This window comes from Emys orbicularis, chromosome 10 (assembly GCF_028017835.1).
Source record: "Emys orbicularis isolate rEmyOrb1 chromosome 10, rEmyOrb1.hap1, whole genome shotgun sequence".
Taxonomy (NCBI): Eukaryota; Metazoa; Chordata; order Testudines; family Emydidae; genus Emys; species Emys orbicularis.
In genome coordinates, this window is record NC_088692.1 from 83,267,347 (window position 1) to 83,284,516 (window position 17,170).

The 17,170-nt window shown below is 42.9% G+C and overlaps 1 protein-coding gene across 1 annotated transcript in view; it reads left to right on the plus strand.

The window, feature by feature from the left end:
* The first annotated feature begins 4,544 nt into the window (after window positions 1-4,544).
* Window positions 4,545-17,170, plus strand: part of LRRK1 (leucine rich repeat kinase 1) — a 103,340-nt gene continuing 90,714 nt past the window's right edge. Inside the window, exon 1 of the mRNA XM_065412226.1 lies at window positions 4,545-4,611. Within this exon, the coding sequence (XP_065268298.1) occupies window positions 4,545-4,611 (67 nt within the window). The remainder of the gene's footprint in view (window positions 4,612-17,170) is intronic.

Below are 17,170 nucleotides of genomic sequence, written 5' to 3' on the forward strand. Positions count from 1 at the left end.
AACTGATTTTTAAAGACATATTTCCCCCCCCCCCCCTCCTCTTGGTGTCACTATAGGGGACAGCGAAGGACACTAGAATGGATTAGGAGTTCCTGAAATCATGAATGGGATGATTTTCAAATATCTAATGGGCACTAGGTTCAGAAAACAAAAATTACTGTTCAGTAAAGAACTTTTCCCCACAATTTCTGAAATTGTGCAAATGTGTGCCATTAATTGTACTGCAAAGAAATGCCACGTAAGTCTGAATGTGTGCTGGAAAGAACTATTGAACTAGTCTCTGCTTTGCAAAAGAAGGACACATTCATGCTTGATGTAACTCAGTGGAGTTATGATCAAGATGAATTTGAGCTGCGATGTCAATCATTCAACCCTGCAGAAATGTCACACACACTAAATCTTGGACTGCAGGCATTGGAAAGCAGAGAACCCCTGTGTTAATAGTTTGCAAAATGACATGCCCCGTTATTTGGCAAATATTTTTGCTATTTTAGTTTTCTTTAAAAAAAAAAAAAAAAAAAAAAAAAAAAAATTGTTTGTCCAATCATCGTTGGGTGGTTTCACATGAAGTGACCCAAATTATCCCACAGTATTCTTACCAGCAAGTTAAAGATTGGATTGGATGAATGGACTATAAGGTGGATAGAAAGCTGGCTAGATTGTCGGGCTCAGTGGGAAGTGATCAACAGCTCAATATCTAGTTGGCAGCCGGTATCAAGCAGAGTGCCCCAGGGGTTGGTCCTGGGGCCGGTTTTATTCAACATCTTTATTAATGATCTGGATGATGGGATAGATTGCACCCTCAGCAAGTTCGCAGATGACACTAAGCTGTGGGGAGAGGTAGATACGCTGGAGGGTAGGGATAGGGTCCAGAGTGACCTAGACAAACTGGAGGATTGGGCCAAAAGAAATCTGATGAGGTTCAACAAGGACAAGTGCAGAGTCCTGCACTTAGGAAGGAAGAATCCCATGCACTGCTACAGGCTGGGGACCGACTGGCTAAACCAGAGGTGGGCAAACTACAGCCTGCGGGCCACATCCGGCCCGCGGGACCCTCCTGCCTGGCCCCTAAGTTCCTGGCCCAGGAGGCTAGCCCATGGCCCCTCCCCTGCTGTTCCCCCTCCCTCGTAGCCTCAGCTCACTGTGCCACCGGCGCAATGCTCTGGGCGGCGTGCAGAGATGTGGCCTGACCTGGTGCTCCGTGCTGCGCAGTGACGTGGCTGGCTCCAGCCGGGCGGCATGGCTGCCTGTCCTGGTGCTCTGGGCGGCGCGACTGTAGCACTGCCAGCCACTGGTGCTCCAGGCAGTGCGGTAAGCGGGCAGGGAGCAGGGGGAGTTGGATAGAGGGCAGGGGAGTTCGGGGTGGTAGTTGGGGGCGGGGGTGTGAATAGGGGTCTGGGCGGCCAGAGGGCGGGGAACCGGGGGATTGAATGGGGGCAGGAGTCCTGGGGGGGCAGTCAGGAAGGGGGGGAGTTGGATGGAGCGGCAGGGGGGAGTCAGGAAGAAGGGGTGGTTGGATGTAGCAGGAGTCCCAGGGGGGGCAGTTAGGAATGAGAGGAGGGATTGGATGGTATGGCGGGGGGCAGTTAAAGGACAGGGAGGGGTGGATGGGGCAGGGGTTCCGGGGGAGCCGTCAGAGGACAGGGAACGGGGGTTGGATGGGGCAGAAGTCCCAGGGGGGCCATAAGGGGGCAAGAAGCGGGGTGGAGGGTTGGATAGGGGGCGGGGGCCGGGCCACGCCTGGCTGTTCGGGGTGGCACAGCCTCTCCTAACCGGCCCGCCACACAATTTCAGAAACCCAGTGTGGCCCTCAGGCCAAAAAGTTTGCCTGCCCCTGGGCTAAACAGCAGTTCTGCAGAAAAGGACCTGGGGATTACAGTGGACGAGATGTGCGTCAGCAGTGTACCCTTGTTGCCAAGAAGGCCAACAGCATATTGGGCTGTATTAGTAGGAGTATTGCCAGCAGATCGAGGGAAGTGATTATTCCCCTCTATTCGGCACTGGTGGGGCCACACCTGGACTATTGCGTCCAGTTTTGGTCCCCCCACTACAGAAAGGATGTGGACAAATTGGAGAGAGTCCAGCAGAGGGCAACAGAAATTATTAGGGGGCTGGGGCACAGGATTTACGAGGAGAGGCTGAGGGACTGGGATTATTTAGTCTGCAGAAGAGAAGAGTGGGGGGATTTGATAGCAGCCTTCACCTACCTGAAGGGGGGTTCCACAGAGGATGGAGCTCGGCTGTTCTCAGTGGTGGCAGATGCCAGAACAAGAAGCAATGGTCTCAAGTTGCAGTGGGGGAGGTCTAGGTTGGATATTAGGAAACACTATTTCACTAGGAGGGTGGTGAATCACTGGAATGGGTTACCTAGGGAGGTGGTGGAGGACTGGCATAGCATAGCATAGCATAGCAGAGCTCGGCCGTGCCTCTTATCTGCTCCAATGATACCCCTTGCATTGGGAAAAGGGCCAGAGGTGCAGGGACTGGCTGCAGTATACATGCATCAGCAGAGAGTGCAATTCTACCACAGAGAAACACTCTCCAGGGCACTTGCAGTTGGGTTACTGCTCTTTTCACCCACCTCAGTACACACGAGACAGAACCCATCTAGTGAATCTGGCCCCGTTCTCTGTCTACAGGCTTACAAGGAGTATAATCCTGGGTCAGCCGCAATATAGACCATTCGAATTAAATGATCGCTGCAATCGGATTTGTAAAATGGTGAACTTGTCAAATCAGACATGTGCATGGTAAGCAAACACCCCCTGGCTTGTAACGACTGGCTAGTAGAATTTACCTTGTCTAATTCCAAAGCAGGTCAATCACATTGTTATTGGCTCGAGCAGGTACTCCCACAAGCTGTAACAGAATTTACTGGCAACCAAGGAGCACCCCAAAATGTATTTCCTAGCTTTGAAAGCATCAAAAAATTCCATTCAATATGACCTTTAAAATCTAACATGTCAATGATCCACATAGCCTTAGGGCAAGCAGTAGCTGGAATGGGCATTTGGTCCTTGTTGTCAGACGAGCTTCACGAAGTGGGGATCACTAGAAATTGCATTTGTCTGTATGGACATAAAATAGGACCAGACTCAAACATCTGCATAGAAACAAATCACTTGCCATTCACAGATTTTGTAACGCATTGCCAACTTGACTTAAAGTCCTGTGAAATGAAGGAGAAATGAGAGGAAGCTGAATGTAGATCAGTTGAAGGATGAGTGTGTTTTTTACTGCCCTTGCTCTTAAACCCCAATTCAACAAACCACCTCTAGTTAGTAAAGCACTGAAGCATCTGCTTAGGTCTCATTGACTTTAATGGCACTTAAGGACATACTTAATGTTAAGCACATGCTTAAGTACTTTGCTGAATTGGGGGGCCTCCTTTCATACCTTTGATGGCATGCAGCAGACATGAAAGAAATGGATTAAAATCCGATCTTTTCAGTGATGCTCTGTTACAGTAATGAAATAATTTACATACTGAAAGTGAAAGCAGAAAATAAAGGAACAAAGTATGCTAGTTGTGTGCATGCTGTAAATGCCACAGCAGTGTTAGACAGAAGACTTTTAAAAAGAGAGAAAATTTCAGAGACTCAACTTTAAGCAGGTAAGAACTTCAAAATTCCCTGGGAGACTGAGACAATCAATGCCCTGGTCATTGCTAATTTTGCAGGGTGGTTAAAAGAAATGAACATTTTGTAGCTCGCAGAAATCGAATATGGCTCCTTGGATATGTTCCTGCGAAATGTTGTTTATTTTGCAATGAAATCCTTGTGCATTACTGGTCTAGATACAAAGTTTGTCCTCTTCTTTTCCCCTTGTATTCTTTCCTTCCATAGAGGATTTCCCCTTTTTGGTAACCAGATCAGTATTTGTTGTGGATAATACGGAGTTTCTCAAGTGCACTCTTAATGGGATCCACAATTTCTGCTTAGATTTCGACTTCTTTTGTGACTAAAGATGGTTCTGAAGTGGAATTTCTTTAGGAATTTTCAAGAATTCCCTCCAGCAGGGATACACCACTTCAGTGCTCAGCCTTACACTTGTCCGTTGAGAGTCTGAAACTGGATCTGCAATCCTTATCCAACAATATCCCTGCTCTGACTGTAGTCACTTTAGTAGTTTTGGCTGAGAGAAATTGAGACTAGCCCCCTTTTTTAGTGTGGAGACATTGTCAGGCTATTTTGTTGATTCACACTATGGGTAGCTAAAGTATTATATAATAAATTGTATTTACAGTGGCATGAAATGAATGCACTTTTGCAAGATAATGTCTAGAGAAGCACGTTTTGTATGTGCAGAGGAATAAACATCTTGCAGTTCCTGCGCTGGGATGATTTATGGTTTCTGCTTTTTTTTTTTTTTTTTTTTTTTTTTTTTTTTAAAGCAGGGCAGATGGTGTTTCTTCATGACTGTGACAACTGGCAGTGACTCTCCAATCCTGCACCTGCAGAGAGGTCGTTTGACTTTGACAACACTATTTAATTTTAAATGCTGCAGAAAGTTGGCTTATTGAAACTACGCAACTACAGCCCAGAATGTACTGGTGCGTGGGAACTGAGGAATCCGCTGTTAGCAGAGAGTGCAACATGGAGCCCCAAAATGGTAAATGGAACAGCTTTTTCTTTCCTATTTGGAGCAGCAGTAAATATTTAGGCTTTGATTTTTGAAGGTGCCCAAGGGACTTAGGTGTACAGCTCCCATTGGAATTCAATGAGATTTAAACACCTAATTCCCTTTAATTGCTTTGAAAATCCAAGACCATATCTTCAAGAATCTACGAAATGTAACAGTTAATTTTACTTGCAAGATGAAAGACATGTATCTATTAATAAAGAAGGAACTGCGTTCCTTACAAGTGGAACTAGTCAGTATTTCTATCACATACTATTGATTCAAAAATGTTTTACAAGGTTCTTAATTTTTAGCACATGAATACAGATGTGCTGCCAGCTATTGATGCAGTATGTGCTCAGGGTACCAAAGCTTTTAAAATCAGAGCATCATTCCTAAGGCTGAACAGATCCTGCTCGTTATTGTACTATAGGCTTTGATTCAGCAATTACTGATGATTTAATGTTAAAAATCCAAAGCATGGATTAGAAGGTTTGTGTTTATATAATAATATTTTGACTCCATAGGTAGAAATCCTTCTTTAAAAGGAGATGTATGTTTCAGGTTAGTTTCTGTTGGTGTGATAATTTCTTCTTCAATATTATTTGTTGCCAAAATTGTCAGTCACAGGACAATAACGTTAATTTTCTCCAAGTCAAAAACAGTTATGTCTCAGCAACAAGAACTGGTCTTTGGCTTATTATATTAGTGTTTTCCCCCATAATAAACAATTCATAAGGAGGCAGTCTTTGCGTTAGAAGTGTGGGATGAAGGTGTTTTTGACGCTGGGTAGTGAGTAAGCAGAGCTCAGAAGAGCCTAATGTTTTAGCAACCTTATTTTGGATTTTATCAGCAAGTATGAAGCAATGCTTGATATTTTATTCAGGGGCCTTTTTACCTTTATCAAAGACATTTCGCACCAGTGTCACACAGAGCTCCGTGAACTCTTTCCTTTGCCCGTATGTATTATGGTTATTTTGTGGTGGCTTTTTTTTTCTATATTTAAAGCTTTATCTTTGTACAGTGATCAGGAACTCTTGGGAATAATGATTAAATCTGGTATATGCCTTAATCTGTTAATTGTATGTCTAAACTCTCTTTCTGGAAATCTGAATTCATTTCTGTTGGCATACTAAATTATAAACCATGAGAAGAATTTTAATCTGCTGTAACAATTAGCAGACTTTAATGGATTACCAACAGTTTTAGCCTGTAATGCTGATTTGGCAGATTTTTCTCAGTGTTTCAAAGAGAAGGTAAATAAACCAATTTGTCTGTGCGTAAATAATGAGGTGGGAAGGGGAAAAAAAGCTATAAACTGTTTTTCTATTTAATAGCAGCTGGCTTTCTTCATGGAAATTCTTATATTGCTTTGTTGTATAAAATGTGCGGTAAGTCAGTAACATGTAGTGTACAAAGCATACCAGTATAACCACCATACATAGAATTATGTGTGTAAGAAATTGTATGTGATGGGGAAGATTGGCCATGTGGTATTGAGGTTAGGTTTTCAATCATGTACTACTTCAGAAAGTTTGCTCCCTATGCGTATGCTGTAGGTGTTTAAACTTATTTTGGTCCAGGATTGCTTAGTTTCTCCCAAGGATGAATGATGTCAGCTAGTCAGTCCACTCCTTAAATTAGATGGTCCTTGTTTGCCATTTGGATTTACTTACCTAACTTGAATGCTGGAATGTAATGAGTCATTAAACCTTCACATGTGAATATATTGTTTTCATGCTTTTCATGCGGATGGTGTCGGCTGCTTTCATTGTGCAGGAACCACTGGGAATAATAATAGGCCATAGCATCTCATCTGTAAATATCAGGGATTCCAGTAACACTAGGAGATCCTAGAGGTATTTCTTGTAGTCATATCACCTTATGCTGGGATCCAATCAGCTCTCACAAGCAGAGCAGGGCAGGTCTGGTCAGTATATGAATGTGTGGCTTCTCACACATAGTGAAATGGTGTTTGTGGCTCAGTAACTGGCTACTGCATCCAGGAGGGTATTGGAGGCCGTGTGCTGCTGAAAGCCCCTTCCCTTAGATGAGAAATAACACTTGAGTTCTGATCGCTTACCAGCTTTACAATCCTAGGCCACTTTTCATGAAAGCTGAACATTGGGGCAGATCCTCAGCTGGAGCATATTGTCCTAGCTATGTTGACTTCAATGTTACACCAGCTGAGAATCTCTCCCATTCTGTCTACCTAAGTTCCCCCTGCAGTTTCAACTTGGTATGTTATTCCTGCCCTAACTTGTATGCTAGTTTTGTGTCCAACTAAAATTCTGCTCTACTCCAGCTGTGAGGTAGCTGCATTTCAGTGGTATGTGAAGTGTCCCTATATATCCTTTGCTGCCTCACAGGGAAGTCGCTAAGCTTAATTAGCTAATGTCTGTAAAGCACAATGGGTTCCTCAGATGGAAGGCACTATAGAAGTGCAGAGTAATATATATTGTTTTTTCAGCTGTGTAAATAATTGACTCACCCCCACCCCACCTCTGCTTCCCCTCCCTATTACATATTAAGATCATGCTTATTAAAATGAAGCATTGTGACCCGTATGGGGCGAGTGTAGGGATATGAGGGATATTCCTGCCTTTTGTGAAGCAAAAGATCTTCACCCTTATTGAAAAGTTCTTTAGAACTTAATAGAGATGAAACCAAATGGGATTTTGCAGCAATTCAATAGGGTTCTAAAGAAGTTACTCTACAAATTATATAATGAGAATGAGTTCCTTTCTAGAGTGGTTTTTTTTTTTTTTTTTTAATTTTATAGAATTTTGTAGCAGGGATATAATTCTCTATTAAATTCTACGGGATGGTTCAAGAAAGCTACAGAAAGGTAATCACTGTTTATTGAATTAATCAGGGCTCTCCTTTGAAAAATACTTAGTGACACCTCTAAGTTGGTGAAACTTGTCTAGGTGCAATGACAAATGTGGTCTTGAACCCCAGAGTGGTCAGGATAGCTCTTTGTGATGGTTTCTAAGGGGAATTTGGCCAACTACAAAAACATTGAGAGAGTTTCTTCCTTGGTTTCAGTAATGATTAAAGTAAAGAGAGAATAATTATCACTATTATAATACTTTTTTATTTCCATACCAACTTTACAAAAATTAACTAATTAAACACGTACAACCCCCACTGAGACAAGTCTGTACAGTAAAAGGATCACGCTGCCCACCACTGGAATTCAGCAGCTGTCCAACAGCACAGAGACACATTGCATCACGATATAGGATAGGAGCTGAAGAAAAAAGAACATAAATTTGCCCTGCAGATTTAGGTGGCCAGAGTGTAATTACGTGAGTTGGAATTTAGAGCAGACCATAGGTTTAATGCCCTTATGTCTCTTGAAAAATGGAAGAAGATCTTTGATTGAGCACGTGTGGCCCAATCCACCCTTTTTATTTCACCTGAAAGATAGCATCCCTGTCATTACAGAGGCTCCTGCAACCATGCTGGGCCATTAATTCGGTACTGAGGGCTGGTCTACAAAGTTAGGTTGACCCAACGACATTGCTCAAGGGTGTGAAATATCCACAACCCTGAGTGACCTAGTTAATCTGACCTAACCCCTGGTGTAGACAGCGTAGGGTTGATGGGCAGGCGGATTAACCAGTATGATGGGAGAAACCATCCTGCCACAATAGTAAGTGTCTACACTGAAGCACTGTGGCAGTGCTGCTGCATTTTAAGTGTAGACACAGCCCGACTCAGATGAAAATGAGCTGCCTGTGCATCACCAGCACCACTTCCTGCATCATGGAAAAGTCTTTCCTGTAGGTCTCCCATCCAAGTCATGACCCACCCTGACCTTGATTCGCTTGTAAGATCTCACAGCATCATTTTAATTGGCTTCCTCATGAAGTAGTTAACTCTACAAAGCAATTTCTTGTAGAAAATTTCACAAGTCATTAGATAGTAACTACGTTTGGTTACTTAGTAGCAGCATAAGCCATATTTGAACTGCTATCCAAAGGCCCCCTTCTCCATCTCTGCTGTATTTGCATTGGGGGTCAGATTTGTAAATGTGGAAGAGAGACTTGGGTGCCTTAAGCAGCCTTTGGCTCAGCCCTGTTCATAGTGGGTAGGTGCCCACATCACTAGCCTGTGAGAGGCGGGAGGCTGAGCTGTCCTCTCACGCTGAAGCACACTGATGAGGGATGGGGGGGTGAGAGAGAGAGGGAGAGTTTACACTGTTCCTGCCCATGCTGTTTCTTTTTTGTGCAAACTTAAACCACTAGTTCTGTTAGTCTGGCACCAACTTTAAATCAGTTTAGAAAATAAAAGTCCACAGCAGCAGCTAGTGACTGCCTCCTAGCAATAAAAATAGCCAAAGTCCACATAACACTGGGCGTTAACATATATGATGCCTCCAGATTAGATCTTTGTTTTTATTTCTGGAAAATTCTGCCTGGTTGACTGTTCCTTTAATGTTGAGGGCAGGGACTTGCAGTTATTACTGTGAATGTTTTATTTTTTTGTTTATAAATCTTTACTGCTGAATGATAGAAGAGGAAGGGAGGGCAGAAACATGCTTTGAAGTTCCATTAACAGTATCTGATTTAAGTTGTCACGGAGTCCCCGGGCAATGCTCTGGAACTGCTCCTTACGAAGCCAGTCAGGACTCTGGTGAAGTCTCCTCTCTGTGAGCAGACTGTCTTCAGGGCAAGAAGCTCACACGGCTTCCACCTTTCTGGGTCTGACCTTTGGAGCATTCAGCATCCTCTGCCTCTCCATGCGCTTCCCACAGCGAGTCCGCCCAGGCGGGGTCCTGGGGAAGCCAGAGGGTCCTGCACCCCAACTTTGCAGTCAGACGTGACTCTTAGCCAGCCAGTAAAACAGAGGTTTATTAGATGACAGGAACACAGTCTAAAACAGAGCTTGTAGGTACAGAGAACAGGACCTCTCAACCGGGTCCATTTTGGGGCGCAGTGAGCCAGACACCCACATCTGCACTCACTCCACGTCCCCAGCCAGCTCCAAACTGAAACTCTCCAGCCCCTCCTCTCTGGCCTTTGTCTCTTTCCCGGGCAAGGAGGTCACCTGATCTTTGTTCTCCAACACCTTCAGTTTGCATCTTTGCAGAGGAGGGGCCCAGGCCATTAGTTGCCAGGAGACACAGTGCCAGCCATTCTCTGTGCAGACAGTATCACAGGGGCCTTCTTGGGCTCTGCAACAATTATACACCCTGATCCCCCCCACCTAGATACCTAAGAAATGCATAGGGGAAACCGAGGCAGCCACACAGTATTCAGAGAAAACATTAAGAACATTCCCACTTCGTCAGATAAATGTTCTCAGTGTAACATTTTACAAGGAGGAGTTATGCCAGCAAAAAGGTGTCATGGTTATAGCACAGGACTAGGGGTCAGGGCACTGTCATTCTAGGCCCAGCCATGTTATGATGCACTGAATAGCCTTCAGCAAAAGGCTCACAGTTTCTCTCAGCTTCCCCATCTAGAAGACAGGGTAATGACAGTAACCTGCCTCAGGTTGGTGTTGTGAGGATGAATTGGACACACTTGGGGTGGGCAATGCGCTATAGAAGCACTGTGTGTGGCGTTAGTTTGAAGTTTATGGTATAGAAATGAGAATAAACGAATCTTGAACTTTTTTTCTTCCTGCTTCTGAATCTGAGGTCTTTTGGGGCAAACAGTGAATCAAAAATAATCCTACAAGCAAAAAAACCAAGTAGCTACGTGAGCTGGACTTATCGTGCATGCCCCCCAGAAACAGAAGTAGGAAACAGCAAGCCGAAATAGGAAGTGCCCTTACACAGCAGTAACCAGGTTTTATTTTTAACCCTCTTGAAATGTAGACCGTATACAGAAGTGGTAAGATTTGGTGGAGGCCCAAAAGCTACCAGAAATTCAGCCTTGTTTAGAATGCTTGCTGTCACATAAAGACGCTGTGTAATACCAAGGCAGCACATTGCACATTCACAATGATCTTGACCAAGATTTTCAAAAGTGACTAGTGATTTTGGTGCCTCAGTTCTCTGACACCTTGAAGGGGCCTGATTTTCAGAGGGCAGATGCTCAGCATATTCTTAAAAAACAGGCCCCTTCAAGTTGTCTCGAGATGGGTGCCTAAAAATGATGGAGGCATCCAAAATAATGAGTCACTTTTGAACATCTTGGCCTTTGTGAGTAGGATACAGCTGCGATTGCTCAGTGACTTAGCCTAGTTGGTGCTGAACGCTTACAGGGGCAGAAATGTTATACAGTAGTGAGCAAAGCAAAAACAAAACAAAAAACTATTAGAGGTAGTTTGGCTCTGCATCTCTTGACCCTGTGCTCCACTGCAAGGAGGAGAGAGCTGCAGCAGAGAATCAGGAACACATCCACAAAACTGGGGAAGCCAGCAGCCTCCCCAGGGGCAGGAAGCCAGGGGCAATGAGGGGAAGGGGATTTGACTAGGGACCAGGCAGAGGAGCTAGTGGGAACTGGACCTGCACATGTTGCTCTGATAAGGAGGCACAAATGGAGCAACAACTCATGGAATATAATACAACATGCAAGCGAGGATAGAGTTCCTGACCCGGTTACTGAAAACAAGCTGATTAAGACAATAGAAATTTAGTAAGACGAACAGACCAGGTGAGAGTCTCCTTCTAAATCATAACCTAGGTGTTACAAAGGATCCAGTTTACAGAAGCCAGCTGCTCTCAGGACCAAACTGAGACTAAATTATGCTGGCTCAAAATTTATCTCCGTGACTATAAAACACATAATGATAATGCATAGCACAAATCCCCCCAGCATGCATATGAACTAGAAGAAAAAACAGCTGATCTTAAAAAAGGAGACTACTGCTACACAAGCTGGATAATATAACCTGTTCCAAACCCACACCATGGAGAAGACACTGTAAAAGGAATGAGAGGCCATAGAAGTGGAAAGAAGTACAGATGTCCACGCTGATTCAAACATTACTGGCCTAGCAGATGGAGGGAAGCAGTAGATGTGATATATCTTGATTTTTAGTGAAGCTTTTCACACCGTCCCCCATGACATTCTCATAAGCAACATTACTATAAAGTGGGTTTAAAACTGGTTCAAAAATTGTACTCAAAGAATAGTTATTTGTGGTTTGCCATGTTCACTGAAGGTAGGGCAAGAAGTAATCTGCTTATTCTGCAGCAAGAAAGATTTAAGTTAGATATTAGGAAAAACTTTCTAACTGTAAGGACAGTAAAGTACTGGATTAGGTTAACCAGGGAGGTTGTGGAATCCCCATCAATGGAGATTTTTAAAAACAGGTTACACAACCACCTGCCAGGGATGGTCTATTTATTACATGGTCCTGCATGGGAGGATGGACTAGATCAGTGGTTCTCAACCTTTCCAGGCCACTGTACCCCTTTCAGGAGGCTGATTTTTCTTGTGCACCCCTAGTTTCAGCTCACTTAAAAACTATTTGCTTAAAAAATTCAGACATAAAAATACAAAAGTGTCACAGCACACTATTACTGAAAAATTGCTTACTTTCTCATTTTTAACATATAATTATAAAATAAATCAATTGGAATATAAATATTGTACTTGCATGTCAGTGTATAGTATATAGAGTAGTACAAACAAGTCATTGTCTGTATGAAATTTTTAGTTTGTACTGACTTCGCTAGCACTTTTTCTGTATCCTGTTGTAAAATATCTAGATGAGTTGATGTACCTCCTGGAAGACCTCTGCGTACCCCCTGGGGTACACGTACACCTGGTTGAGAACCACTAGATTAGATGGCAAGTATCAGAGGGGTAGCCGTGTTAGTTTGGATCTGTAAAAAGCAACAGAGAGTCCTGTGGCACCTTTAAGACTAACAGATGTATTGGAGCATAAGCTTCCATGGGTGAATGCGTCATCCGACGAAGTGGGCATTCACCCACGAAAGCTTATGCTCCAATACATCTGTTAGTCTTAAAGGTGCCACAGGACTCTCTGTTGCTTTTTACTAGATTAGATGACCTCTCAAGGTCCCTTCCAGCCCTACATTTCTGGGAGCAGAGTCGACTGGGCAGAGGGTACAACCCTAAATACAGTTGTTTTACTGCTTGAGGAAAGCGTGATCCTTATTTGGGCAAGAAGAAACAAGACTTTCTATTTAAATCCTTAGTTTTTAATATAATATACAACCAATACGTAGGAGTTCAAGCAGCCTGACAGAAGTAATGGTAACAATATAAGGGAGGCAATTGGAAAACCTTTTGCAAACAGGACTTTTATATAAATGGGTCTTATCTGCTCTAGCGGGTATGTGATGACAAAATAGTTGGGGGGCGAGGGTTTAATCTGGTGAAAAACAAAATCACTGTCCTTAGTTACATTATGAAAATACTAATTGCATGGCAACACTTACAATCACGATCATGCCTATCATTTTGCCAATAGTGTTTATAAATTTACACTTGCAAAAGGAATTGTGCTGAATAGTTATTTTCATAATGTCAAAAAGACTATACAGGCCTGTTCCAAAGCCCATTGAAATGTATGGGAGCCTTTACACTAACTTCCACAGGCGTTCGGTCAAACCCTCAGTGATGGTCAGAGCCATTTAGTCAGATTTTTTTCTTTTAGGGCCAACTTCACTAAAGATGCAACCAGTGTTTTGCTCTTCAGAATACAGCCAGCCCAGAGGAAATGTTTGCTATAATTGTTTGACTTTGTATTTATATTTTGATATGGTTTTAATCTATACTTCATTCCAACTCAAAGGAGGTTGGCTGATCTGAATACTAGGGAAGTGCATTTAGACCCTGATCCTGTAAAGAGACCCTCACAGGCGGACCCTGCGATCAGCGTGGTTCTGTGTTGGTACAGGTGTCTTTCCCTGAGTGCTGTCACAAGCGTTCTGCTGTTTGGAGGAGTGGGACCTTAGTGCAGTTAATAAAAACAGCTAAATCCATAAACCCAAACTGTACCCATAAAGTTTATTTTTACTGTATCCAGCCAAACTTTTAATGACAATGTGATATAAAAATAAAATGGAGCTAACAACGCAAAGTTCACCCTTTGTTAAAGTCTGATTGGTTAAAAATAGCTTTTCCATCATAACATATTTCAGAGTAGCAGCCGTGTTAGTCTGTATCCGCAAAAATAACAGGAGTACTTGTGGCACCTTAGAGACTAACAAATTTATTAGAGCATAAGCTTTCGTGGGCTACAACCCACTTCTTCGGATGCATATAGAGTGAACCATATATTGAGGAGATATATATACACACACATACAGAGAGCATGAACAGGTGGGAGTTGTCTTACCAACTCTGAGAGGCCAATTAAGTAAGAGAAAAAAAACTTTTGAAGTGATAATCAAGATGGTTCAGTACAGACAGTTTGATAAGAAGCAAGTGTGAAAATACTTACAAGGGGAGATAGATTCAATGTTTGTAATGGCTCAGCCATTCCCAATCCCTATTTAGCCCTGAGTTGATTGTGTCTAGTTTGCATATCAATTCCAGCTCAGCAGTCTCTCGTTGGAGTCTGTTTTAGAGTATAGCTGGAAAGGTTAACAATATTGCTGGGTGGGTTAAGGGAACTACTGTTGTGGCTCCTTGTGGCATGTAGCAGTTTAGATAGTTTAGTGTCCTTTGCTGATTTTTTTTTGGTCACTATGTAGCTGATTCGGCAACCTTTGCAAACCCAAACCTCCCCAGAGTAATACTTAGAAATGACATCCACCTTCAAAGAGCAGTGTAAGTGTTAACTAATTCAGCCCCACGAGTGAGGCAAGATTTATTGTCCCCATTTTGCCGATGGGGAGACTGAGATGGAGAAGTAGCATGATGTGCCCAAAGCTGTAGCGTGTCAGTTGCAAGAGCCAGGGTTAGAACTCAGGGTTGTACTCTCTGCCCTGTGTTCAAGACTCCCAATTATGCTGACCTCTACTTTAAGTCACTGGGCCACATTTTTATGCTCAAATGCTGTTGGATTCTGCCCTATTCTAGGACCACTTTTCCTCACCCTTAATCTGTATCAGCTGTAAAATGTAGGTTTCATAAGACTGAGCTCTTTATGTCAATGGCTTATTAATGTGGTTTATCAAGGACTGTGTTGGAATCACAAGCTATCACTTTAAGTGTGTGTGGAGGGGTGTTTCCTGGAAGCAAGGTGTGCCTTAGAATCATAGAATATCAGGGTTGGAAGGGACTTCAGGAGGTCATCTAGACCAACCCCCTGCTCAAAGCAGGACCAATCCCCAGACAGCTTTTTACCCCAGTTCCCTAAGTGGCCCCCTCAAGGATTGAACTCACAACCCTGGGTTTAGCAGGTCAATGCTCAAACCACTGAGCTATCCCTCTCCCCTTGCTGCCTTAGAGAGCAGTCTGTTTTCTCTTTCTCTGTTTTGGGGTTCTGGTGTGTTATCATTGTGTTTTCTACAAAATAAAATAGGGTTATGTTGCAATCTTCCAGCAAGAATATTTGTTTTTATCTAACTTTTTGAGTATATGCCATGAACATATCAACTAATCCCTGGGATACATGAACAGAACTCTCATTTAAATCCATGGGAGTCATATACATATGTGTAAGAGGGTAGATTCTGTCCATTAGCAATTTCCCACCCTTTCTCACTGCTCTTTGTGGTTTCATTAGTAATGCTGACCTACTGCTGCTGTCTAGGGATTGGTTCCTGTTGCAAAATGAAAAATAAGGAGAAGCTTCCTTCCACTTGGCAGTACCACAGAAATTCTTTCAATAAGACGCATTTCCATAAATTTGCTATAGGCTGGGGCAGGCATATATCATTAGTACCTTTCATCCAGCGCTCTCGTAAAGGTGGAATTTCCCTCTCTGCCTGTGTGTTCCCATTAGCAGTAACATAGCCACCTACATACATAAAGGGAAAATTCTGTTCTCCAAGGAGTTTAAAAGGCTGGGTTTCTAAGGTGCTTAGTTGGTACAAGCAAAAGAGCTTTTGCAGTGGTTAGTCAGGAACTTTGGATATCTGGGTTCAGTTTTCTCCTCTGCCACAAACTTCCCATATGACCTTGGATAAGTCACTTAGTGTCTCTGTGCCTCAGTTTCCCATCTGTAAAATGGGGATAACAGCACTTTCTCTCTCATAGCGGTGTTTGAGGAGACTGTGTTAACAGAGTACCTCATGAAGACTTGTACTGAAATTGTACTTAGGGAATGTTAAAATCCACCTTTCCCTTCATTTTCCCTGCCTTCTTTTTTGTATTTTAGACTTCTAATAGTCAATGAATGGCTTGCAGTGTTACAGGGCATAATCACAGAACTCATTGGGAAAAGCTCAGCTCCAAACTGTCCATAATCCCTTGCTGCATACAGTTGCAAGTTCTGGTAAAATAATGAAGCAGGGCAGAGATTCAAACTTAGAGAAACGAGAAGTCTGGATAAATTTAGCTAAAATATTCTTGGTATGTTTGTGGTTCCTGTGGAACTTACACCGCATCATGCTTTAATGATCGTATTATTGTTTAGAAAAACTGGCGTCACTGACTGGACAAAACTTTACAATTGAGATTCTTTAAAATTGTTTTAAATGATTCACCCGGATTTCTTGTTTTGGAGTTACTGATTTTTTTCCCCCCCTTCTTGGGGAAGGAGTGTTTGACTACAGATTATTGCTTAATAGAAAAGCCACAAAGCTGGGTTTGCAAGATTTAGAACTGATACACACTTCAGTGTGATTATCTACCTTACATTAAAAATCTGTCTAGGGAGTAAGATTCAAAGGGAATGCTGATAATCACTTCAGACAAGAACTCCCCCAGAATCTGTCTCTCACATCAAAGATGTTCGAAAGCTTTTGGGAAAGCTTTTATTTTTGCATCAAACAGAATTTTTTTAAACACTAATGGACGGGATCCCTTTACATATCTCAAATATAGCTCTCTGTATTCAGGTCATTGCTGTGGGTGTGATTTTTCCATTGCCTTGCATCTTGAGTACTCTTTGTCACCTGGGCAAAGTGGGAATAAAATGCTATCACATCTGAAGTCTCCTCTGTCTTTACATTGATGGTAGCAGTTTGCACCCCCTTTGCACTCATTGGGCCAGATCCTCAGGTGCACTGGATTTGTGTTTAGCACACATTGGTGGGAGGGTGGATATAAAGTGGCTTTCCTGTTTTGGTCCCTGGTGCAATTTAGATCAGCCTCTAGGTTGCTCTGAGTTGCATTGGCTTGTAAAGGTCTCTTAAGGCTCTCAGCTCATTCAACCCACTCCCCCTTCAAATTATACCAGTTGATCACTGTGTTACGCTATCGGTATACTCCATGGGTGAAATCCTGACCCCCATCAAAGTCAGTGACAAAACTCACATTGACTTTACTGGGCCAGGGTTTTATCCAATATATTTTTCAAGAACGAAGTATATATATTTCCAGCAAAATACACATAGTAGAAGTTTGTTTGCTCAGTGGAAACGCTTCCCTCCTAATGAGAGAGAACTTGTGTTTACTATGAAAACAAATAATTGTGCTTCCCAGTCCTTCCTTTTTGCAAGCACAAGCATCTCTGGTACCTAAGCTTTATCACAGACTCAGGGAGACTTTTTTTGTGGGAACCGCTT